At 63.3% G+C, this 10,274-nt stretch overlaps 1 protein-coding gene across 1 annotated transcript in view; it reads left to right on the forward strand.

Moving 5' to 3' along the window:
- The window catches only part of LOC139249764 (immunoglobulin superfamily DCC subclass member 3-like), a gene marked incomplete at both ends in the record, with an annotated part of 11,558 nt that extends 1,749 nt beyond the window's left edge, over window positions 1-9,809 (forward strand). Inside the window, 2 exons of the mRNA XM_070872554.1 lie at window positions 8,305-8,473; window positions 9,559-9,809. Of these exons, the coding sequence (XP_070728655.1) occupies window positions 8,305-8,473; window positions 9,559-9,809 (420 nt within the window). The remainder of the gene's footprint in view (window positions 1-8,304; window positions 8,474-9,558) is intronic.
- Window positions 9,810-10,274: the final 465 nt, after the last annotated feature.

Here is a 10,274-nt window from a genome sequence, read left to right on the forward strand (position 1 = left end):
ACCGAGTTCCACTCACCCATCACCCCCTGTGCTCACTGCCCCGTGTCCTAACTCACACCGAGTCCCACTCACCCATCACCCCCTGTGCTCACTGCCCCGTGTCCTAACTCACACCGAGTCCCACTCACCCATCACCCCCTGTGCTCACTGTCCCCGTGTCCTAACTCACACCAAGTCCCACTCACCCATCACCCCCTGTGCTCACTGACCCCGTGTTCTAACTCGCACCCTGTCCCGCTCACCCATCACCCCCTGTGCTCACTGACCCGTGTCCTAACTCACACCCAGTCCCACTCACCCATCACCCCCTGTGCTCACTGCCCCGTGTCCTAACTCACACCCAGTCCCACTCACCCATCACCCCCTGTGCTCACTGACCCCGTGTCCTAACTCACACCCAGTCCCACTCACCCATCACCCCCTGTGCTCGCTGACCCGTGTCCTAACTCACACCCAGTCCCGCTCACCCATCACCCCCTGTGCTCACTGCCCCCGTGTCCTAACTCACACCCAGTCCCACTCACCCATCACCCCCTGTGCTCACTGACCCCGTGTCCTAACTCACACCCAGTCCCACTCACCCATCACCCCCTGTGCTCACTGACCCCGTGTCCGAACTCACACCCAGTCCCACTCACCCATCACCCCCTGTGCTCACTGACCCCGTGTCCTAACTCACACCCAGTCCCACTCACCCATCACCCCCTGTGCTCGCTGACCCCGTGTCCTAACTCACATCCAGTCCCACTCACCCACCACCCCCTGTGCTCGCTGCCCCGTGTCCTAACTCACACCCAGTCCCACTCACCCATCACCCCCTGTGCTCACTGACCCCGTGTCCTAACTCACACCCAGTCCCACTCACCCATCACCCCCTGTGCTCACTGACCCCGTGTCCTAACTCACACCCAGTCCCACTCACCCATCACCCCCTGTGCTCACTGACCCCGTGTCCTAACTCACACCCAGTCCCACTCACCCATCACCCCCTGTGCTCGCTGACCCCGTGTCCTAACTCACATCCAGTCCCACTCACCCACCACCCCCTGTGCTCGCTGACCCGTGTCCTAACTCACACCCAGTCCCACTCACCCATCACCCGCTGTGCTCACTGCCCCGTGTCCTAACTCGCACCCAGTCCCGCTCACCCATCACCCCCTGTGCTCACTGCCCCCGTGTCCTAACTCACACCCAGTCCCACTCACCCATCACCCCCTGTGCTCACTGCCCCCGTGTCCTAACTTACACCCAGTCCCACTCACCCATCACCCCCTGTGCTCACTGACCCATGTCCTAACTTACACCCAGTCCCACTCACCCATCACCCCCTGTGCTCACTGCCCCGTGTCCTAACTCACACCGAGTCCCACTCACCCATCACCCCCTGTGCTCACTGCCCCGTGTCCTAACTCACACCGAGTCCCACTCACCCATCACCCCCTGTGCTCACTGCCCCCGTGTCCTAACTCACACCCAGTCCCACTCACCCATCACCCCCTGTGCCCCGTGTCCTAACTCGCACCGAGTCCCACTCACCCATCACCCCCTGTGCCCCGTGTCCTAACTCACACCCAGTCCCACTCACCCATCACTCCCTATGCTCACTGACCCCGTGTCCTAACTCACACCCAGTCCCGCTCACCCATCACCCCCTGTGCCCCGTGTCCTAACTCACACCCAGTCCCACTCACCCATCACCCCCTGTGCTCACTGACCCCGTGTCCTAACTCACACCCAGTCCCACTCACCCATCACCCCCTGTGCTCACTGACCCCGTGTCCTAACTCACACCCAGTCCCACTCACCCATCACCCCCTGTGCTCACTGCCCCGTGTCCTAACTCGCACCGAGTCCCACTCACCCATCACCCGCTGTGCTCACTGACCCCGTGTCCTAACTCACACCCAGTCCCACTCACCCATCACCCCCTGTGCTCACTGCCCCGTGTCCTAACTCACACCCAGTCCCGCTCACCCATCACCCCCTGTGCCCCGTGTCCTAACTCGCACCGAGTCCCACTCACCCATCACCCCCTGTGCCCCGTGTCCTAACTCACACCGAGTCCCACTCACCCATCACCCCCTGTGCTCACTGCCCCCGTGTCCTAACTCACACCCAGTCCCGCTCACCCATCACCCCATGTGCTCACTGCCCCGTGTCCTAACTCACACCCAGTCCCACTCACCCATCACCCCCTGTGCTCACTGACCCGTGTCCTAACTCACACCCAGTCCCACTCACCCATCACCCCCTGTGCTCACTGACCCGTGTCCTAACTCACACCCAGTCCCGCTCACCCATCACTCCCTGTGCTCACTGACCCGTATCCTAACTCACACCCAGTCCCACTCACCCATCACCCCCTGTGCTCACTGCCCCGTGTCCTAACTCACACCGAGTCCCACTCACCCATCACCCCCTGTGCTCGCTGACCCCGTGTCCTAACTCGCACCCAGTCCCACTCACCCATCACCCCCTGTGCTCACTGCCCCCGTGTCCTAACTCGCACCGAGTCCCACTCACCCATCACCCCCTGTGCTCACTGCCCCCGTGTCCTAACTCACACCCAGTCCCACTCACCCATCACCCCCTGTGCCCCGTGTCCTAACTCGCACCGAGTCCCACTCACCCATCACCCCCTGTGCCCCGTGTCCTAACTCACACCCAGTCCCACTCACCCATCACTCCCTATGCTCACTGACCCCGTGTCCTAACTCACACCCAGTCCCGCTCACCCATCACCCCCTGTGCCCCGTGTCCTAACTCACACCCAGTCCCACTCACCCATCACCCCCTGTGCTCACTGACCCCGTGTCCTAACTCACACCCAGTCCCACTCACCCATCACCCCCTGTGCTCACTGACCCCGTGTCCTAACTCACACCCAGTCCCACTCACCCATCACCCCCTGTGCTCACTGCCCCGTGTCCTAACTCGCACCGAGTCCCACTCACCCATCACCCGCTGTGCTCACTGACCCCGTGTCCTAACTCACACCCAGTCCCACTCACCCATCACCCCCTGTGCTCACTGCCCCGTGTCCTAACTCACACCCAGTCCCGCTCACCCATCACCCCCTGTGCCCCGTGTCCTAACTCGCACCGAGTCCCACTCACCCATCACCCCCTGTGCCCCGTGTCCTAACTCACACCGAGTCCCACTCACCCATCACCCCCTGTGCTCACTGCCCCCGTGTCCTAACTCACACCCAGTCCCGCTCACCCATCACCCCATGTGCTCACTGCCCCGTGTCCTAACTCACACCCAGTCCCACTCACCCATCACCCCCTGTGCTCACTGACCCGTGTCCTAACTCACACCCAGTCCCACTCACCCATCACCCCCTGTGCTCACTGACCCGTGTCCTAACTCACACCCAGTCCCGCTCACCCATCACTCCCTGTGCTCACTGACCCGTATCCTAACTCACACCCAGTCCCACTCACCCATCACCCCCTGTGCTCACTGCCCCGTGTCCTAACTCACACCGAGTCCCACTCACCCATCACCCCCTGTGCTCGCTGACCCCGTGTCCTAACTCGCACCCAGTCCCACTCACCCATCACCCCCTGTGCTCACTGCCCCCGTGTCCTAACTCGCCCCGAGTCCCACTCACCCATCACCCCCTGTGCTCACTGACCCGTGTCCTAACTCACACCCAGTCCCGCTCACCCATCACTCCCTGTGCTCACTGACCCGTATCCTAACTCACACCCAGTCCCACTCACCCATCGCCCCCTGTGCTCACTGCCCCGTGTCCTAACTCGCCCCGAGTCCCACTCACCCATCACCCCCTGTGCTCACTGCCCCGTGTCCTAACTCGCACCGAGTCCCACTCACCCATCACCCCCTGTGCTCACTGCCCCGTGTCCTAACTCGCCCCGAGTCCCGCTCATCCATCACCCCCTGTGCTCTACCAACATTGACTCCCGATTCAGCAACACCTCGATTTCAAAATTCTCATCTTTATTCACAAATCCCTCCATGGCCTCCTGAGATGAGGAGAAACTTCTTCACTCAGAGAATTGTGAACCTGTGGAATTCCCTGCCGCAGAGAGTTGTTGAGGCCATTTCACTGGATATATTCAAGAGGGAGTTAGATGTGGCCCTTACGGCTAAAGGGATCAAGGGGTATGGAGAGAAAGCAGGAATGGGGTACTGAGGGAATGATCAGCCATGATCTTATTGAATGGCCTACTCCTGCACCTATTCTCTATGTTTCTATCTCTGTAACCTCCTACACCCCTACACCACTCCCTATCTCTGTAACCTCCTCCAGCCCCTACACCCCTCACTATCTCTGTAACCTCCTCCAGCCCCAACACCCCTCCCTATCTCTGTAACCTCCTACACCCCTCCCTATCTCTGTAACCTCCTACACCCCTACACCCTTCCCTATCTTTGTAACCTCCTCCAGCCCCAACACCCCTCCCTATCTCTGTAACCCCCTCCAGCCCCTACACCCCTCCCTATCTCTGTAACCCCCTCCAACCACTACACCCCTCCCTATCTCTGTAACCCCCTCCAGCCCCTACACCCCTCCCTATCTCCCTAACCCCCTCCAACCCCTACCTATCTCTGTAACCTCCTCCAGACCCTACACCCCTCCCTATCTCTGTAACCCCCTCCTGCACCTACACCCCTCCCTATCTCTGTCACCTCCTCCAGTCCCTACACCCCTCCCTATCTCTGTAACCCCCTCCAGCCCCTCCACCCCTCCCTTTCTCTGTAACCTCCTCCAGCCCCTACACCCTTTCCTATCTCTGTAACCTTCTCCAGCCCCTACATCCCTCCCTATCTCTGTAACCTCCTCCAGCCCCTACACCCCTCCCTATCTCTGTAACCTCCTCAAGTCCCTACACCCCTCCCTATCTCTAACCTCCTCCAGCCCCTACACCCCTCACTATCTCTGTAACCCCCTCCAGCCCCTACACCCCTCCCTATCTCTGTAACCTCCTCCAGCCCCTACACCCCTCCCTATCTCTGTAACCTCCTCCAGCCCCTCCCTATCTCTGTAACCTCCTCCAGCCCCTACACCCCTCCCTATCTCTGTAACCTCCTCCAGCCCCTACACCCCTCCCTATCTCTGTAACCTCCTCCAGCCCCTACACCCCTCCCTATCTCTGTAACCTCCTCCAGCCTACACCCCTCCCTATCTCTGTAACCTCCTCCAGCACCTACACCCCTCCCTATCTCTGTAACCTCCTCCAGCCCCTATACCCCTCCCTATCTTTGTAACCCCCTCCAGCCCCTACACCCCTCCCTATCTCTGTAATCTTCTCCAGCCCCTACACCCCTCCCTATCTCTGTAACCTCCTCCAGCCCCTACACCCCTCCCTATCTCTGTAATCTCCTCCAGCCCCTATACCCCTCCCTATCTTTGTAACCCCCTCCAGCCCCTACACCCCTCCCTATCTCTGTAACCTCCTCAAGCCCCTACACCCCTCCCTATCTCTAACCTCCTCCAGCCCCTACACCCCTCCCTATCTCTGTAACCCCCTCCTGCACCTACACCCCTCCCTATCTCTGTAACCTCCTCCAGCCCCTACACCCCTCCCTATCTCTGTAAACTCCTCCAGCCCCTACACCCCTCCCTATCTCTGTAACCTCCTCCAGCCCCTACACCCCTCCCTATCTCTGTAACCCCCTCCAGCCCCTCCCTATCTCTGTAACCTCCTCCAGCCCCTACACCCCTCCCTATCTCTGTAACCTCCTCCAGCCCCTACACCCCTCCCTATCTCTGTAACCTCCTCCAGCCCCTACACCCCTCCCTATCTCTGTAACCTCCTCCAGCCTACACCCCTCCCTATCTCTGTAACCTCCTCCAGCCCCTACACCCCTCCCTATCTCTGTAATCTTCTCCAGCCCTTACACCCCTCCCTATCTCTGTAACCTCATCCAGCCCCTACACCCCTCCCTATCTCTGTAACCTCCTCCAGCCCCTACACCCCTCCCTATCTCTGTAACCTCATCCAGCCCCTACACCCCTCCCTATCTCTGTAACCCCCTGCAGCCCCTACACCCCTCCCTATTTCTGTAACCTCCTACACCCCTCCCTATCTCTGCAACTTCCTCCAGCCCCTACACCCCTCCCTATCTCTGTAACCTCCTCCAGCCCCTACACCCCTCCCTATCTCTGTAACCTCCTCCAGCCCCTACACCCCTCCCTATCTCTATAACCCCCTCCAGCCCCTACACCCCTCCCTATCTCTGTAACCCCCTCCAGCACCTACACCCCTCCCTATCTCTGTAACCCCCTCCAGCACCTACACCCCTCCCTGTCTCTGTGACCCCCTCCAGCCCCTACAACCCCCCGAGATCTCTGCCCTCCTCTAATTCTGCCCTCTTGCCCATCCCCCGATTTCCATCGCTCCACCATCGGTGGCCGTGCCTTCAGTTGCCTGGGCCCCAAGCTCTGGAACTCCCTCCCTAAACCTCTCCGCCTCTCTCTCCTCCTTCAAGACGCTCCTTAAAACCTCCCTCTGTGACCCAGCTTTTGGTCACCTGTTCCTAATTTCTCCGTGTGCGGCTCGGGGTCACATTATTTTATCTGACAACACTCCTGTGAAGTGCCTTCACTGCGGTAAAGGTGCTATATAAATTCAAGGTGTTGTTCGAGGGGGAGGGAGAGTTGAGGGAGGAGTTCTGGAGTTTGAAGATGAAATCTGTGAGTTCGCTCTGTCGGTTTTAAGTCTGTAATCTAGACAAAGCCCAAAGCATTCTCACGGGCAGCTGCAGGGACAGCTGGGGTCGCTCCCCCGAGCACAAAGCATTCACCGGACTGTGTCAAAAGCGGGACCCTGAGACAGGTCGTGACCTGTGCCCTCCGCACCCTGAACCTGCACAAAGGGCCTTGGAGAGAATGATCGGTGGGACAAAGCGGATTGTGTGCGGCGCTGGCAGAGAATGGGGAGAGGGGGCGGAGAGGCTCCCATTGTCTGTCTTTGTCAGGCCTGTATTGTGGAGTGAAGGCTGGCAGAATGGAAGAGGGGGCCATCGATTGCCGGCCTTGGGCTCCGAGCAATAAATTACCGCCACCCTCCCTGTGAGGGAGAGAGGGACCGCGAGAGACGGGGCGAGGGAAGGCTCAGACCCACAGGACAGAGGGCTCTGCCCCCGGCCATTGTGTCCCATACAGGGGCCGGGGAGGGGGGGGGGGCGATTCCAACACAGCCCTCGATCACAGCAACGAGCGGCACTCAGCTCTCCCCAACCCCAGGACCCCCCCTCCCTCGGGACACCCAGCTCCTTGGGACCCCCCCTCCCTCGGGACACCCAGCTCCTCGGGACCCCCCCTCCCTCGGGACACCCAGCTCCTCGGGACCCCCCCCTCCCTCGGGACACCCAGCTCCTCGGGACACCCAGCTCCTTGGGACCCCCCCTCCCTCGGGACACCCAGCTCCTCGGGACCCCCCCTCCCTCGGGGCACACAGCTCCTCGGGACCCCCTCCTCCCCCCAGGACCCCCCCTCCCTTGGGACCCCCTCCTCCCCCCAGGACCCCCCCTCCCTCGGGACCCCCAGCTCCTTGGGACCCCCCCTCCCTCGGGACACCCAGCTCCTCGGGACCCCCCCTCCCTCGGGACACCCAGCTCCTCGGAACCCCCAGCTCCTCGGAACCCCCTCCTCCCCCCAGGATCCCCCCCTCCCTCGGGGCACACAGCTCCTCGGGACCCCCTCCTCCCCCCAGGACCCCCCCTCCCTTGGGACACCCTCCTCCCCCCAGGAGCCCCCCTCCCTCGGGACACACAGCTCCTTGGGACCACCTTCTCGCCCCAGGACCCCCCCTCAGGATATCCAGCTCCACGGGACCCCCTCCTCCTCGGGCCCACCATCTCCCCCCAGGACCCCCCCCCCCCTCGGGACCCCCTTCCCCCAGGACCCCCCCCCCACTCGGGACCCCCTTCCCCAACACTCGCACTGGGGCACCTCCCTTCCCCCAGGACTCACCCACTGGACTCCAGCCCCGCCCCCAGTTTCCCTTGGCCCCGCCCCCGGGACCCTAGCCCCGCCCCCAGCCCCCCCTGGCCCCGCCCCCAGTTTCCCCTGCCCCCCGGCCCCGCCCCTGAGACTCCAGCCCCGCCCCCAGTTTCCCTTGGCCCCGCCCCCGGGACCCCAGCCCCGCCCCCAGTTTCCCCTGGCCCCGCCCCAGGACCCTAGCCCTGCCCCCAGTTTCACTTGGCCCCGCCCCCAGTTCCCCCTGGCCCCGCCCCCGGTACCCTAGCCCCGCCCCCAAGACCATAGCCCCGCCCCCAGTTCCCCCTGGCCCCGCCCCCGGGACTAACCCTCTCTGCTTGTGTCCACAGCCCCCCCGGAGTTTGTCCAGTGGCCACAGTCGGTCAGTAAGCCGGCCGGCAGCATGGCCATCTTCACCTGCGTGGCCCAGGGTGTCCCCGAGCCCCACCTGGTCTGGCTAAAGAACGGCAACGTCCTCACAACACCCAACGGCAACATCAAACTGACCCACGGCAACAGGTAACCACGGCAACGGGTGACCCCTGGTAACGGGTCTCGAGTGTGTGGGGAGGGTGCGATGCACTGTGGGTGATCCCAGCTTTACATCACGTGGTCTATCTCCAAAATGGCAAGACATCCCCAGCCCTCCGACAGTGCGGCACTCCCTCAGTACTGCGCTCCCTCAGTACCGCCCATCCGACAGTGCGGCGCTCCCTCAGTACTGCCCCTCCGACAGTGCGGCGCTCCCTCAGTACCGCCCCTCCAACAGTGCGGCGCTCCCTCAGTACTGCCCCTCCGACAGTGCGGCGCTCCCTCAGTACTGCCCCTCCGACAGTGCGGCGCTCCCTCAGTACTGCCCCTCCGACAGTGCGGCACTCCCTCAGTACTGCGCTCCCTCAGTACCGCCCATCCGACAGTGCGGCGCTCCCTCAGTACTGCCCCTCCGACAGTGCGGCGCTCCCTCAGTACCGCCCCTCCGACAGTGCGGCACTCCCTCAGTACTGCCCCTCCGACAGTGCGGCCCTCCCTCAGTACTGCCCCTCCGACAGTGCGGCACTCCCTCAGTACTGCCCCTCCGACAGTGCGGCACTCCCTCAGTACTGCCCCTCCGACAGTGCGGCGCTCCCTCAGTACTGCCCCTCCGACAGTGCGGCGCTCCCTCAGTACCGCCCCTCCGACAGTGCGGCACTCCCTCAGTACTGCCCCTCCGACAGTGCGGCCCTCCCTCAGTACTGCCCCTCCGACAGTGCGGCGCTCCCTCAGTACTGCCCCTCCGACAGTGCGGCGCTCCCTCAGCACTGCCCCTCCGACAGTGCGGCGCTCCCTCAGCACTGCCCCTCCGACAGTGCGGCGCTCCCTCAGCACTGCCCCTCCGACAGTGCGGCACTCCCTCAGTACTGCCCCTCCGACAGTGCGGCGCTCCCTCAGTACTGAGGTTCGGGACAGAGTTGGACTCTGGCTGTGAGGTTCCCCATGGCCAAAGAGCCTGCACTCGGTTGTCCTGCGCAGGGGAACGTGGTTGGGGTTCCCGCGGAGACTCGGACCCCGGGGTGGGATTTGTTTTGGGAGTATTGAGCGCCTGTAACTCTGCCTCTCGCCCTCAGCTCGCTGGTTATCAACCACATCACCTCGTCGGACGAGGCTATCTACCAGTGCATCGCCACGAACAGTGCCGGCAGCAACCAGGCCAGCGCACGGCTCGCTGTGGCCCTGTCCCAGGAACTGCCCGAGCCCCCCGAGGACCTTCGAGCTGCCGCCGTGTCCCGTACCGCCATCCGCCTGTCCTGGCGGGAGCCGGCGCTCACTGTCACCGAGGAGATCATCGGCTACATCCTGCACATCCGGGAGGCAACGGGTACGTGGGCACCTTCCCCATCCCCATCCCCATCCCCGCACGTCATTCCCATCCCCCTCCCAATCCCACACGTCTCCCCCTCCCCCGTCTCCCCCCCCCCCCCCTCCCCCCGATCTCCCCCTCCACCTCCCTCCCCCGTCTCCCCCCCCCCCTCCCCCCGATCTCCCCCTCCACCTCCCTCCCCCGTCTCCCCCCCCTCCCCCTCCCCCCGATCTCCCCCTCCACCTCCCTCCTCTGTCTCCTCCTCCCCCCGGTCTCCCCCTCCCCCGTCTCCCCCCGTCTCCCCCTCCCCCGTCTCCGTCTCCCCCCCCGTCTCCCCATCCCCCTGTCTCCCCCGCCCCCGTCTCCCCCTCCCCCGTCTCCCCCTCCCCCGCCCCCGTCTCCCCCCCCCTCCCCCTCCCCCCGATCTCCCCCTCCACCTCCCTCCTCTGTCTCCTCCTCCCCCCGGTCTCCCCCTCCCCCGTC

Source organism: Pristiophorus japonicus, unplaced genomic scaffold (genome assembly GCF_044704955.1).
Source record: "Pristiophorus japonicus isolate sPriJap1 unplaced genomic scaffold, sPriJap1.hap1 HAP1_SCAFFOLD_3311, whole genome shotgun sequence".
Taxonomy (NCBI): domain Eukaryota; kingdom Metazoa; phylum Chordata; class Chondrichthyes; family Pristiophoridae; genus Pristiophorus; species Pristiophorus japonicus.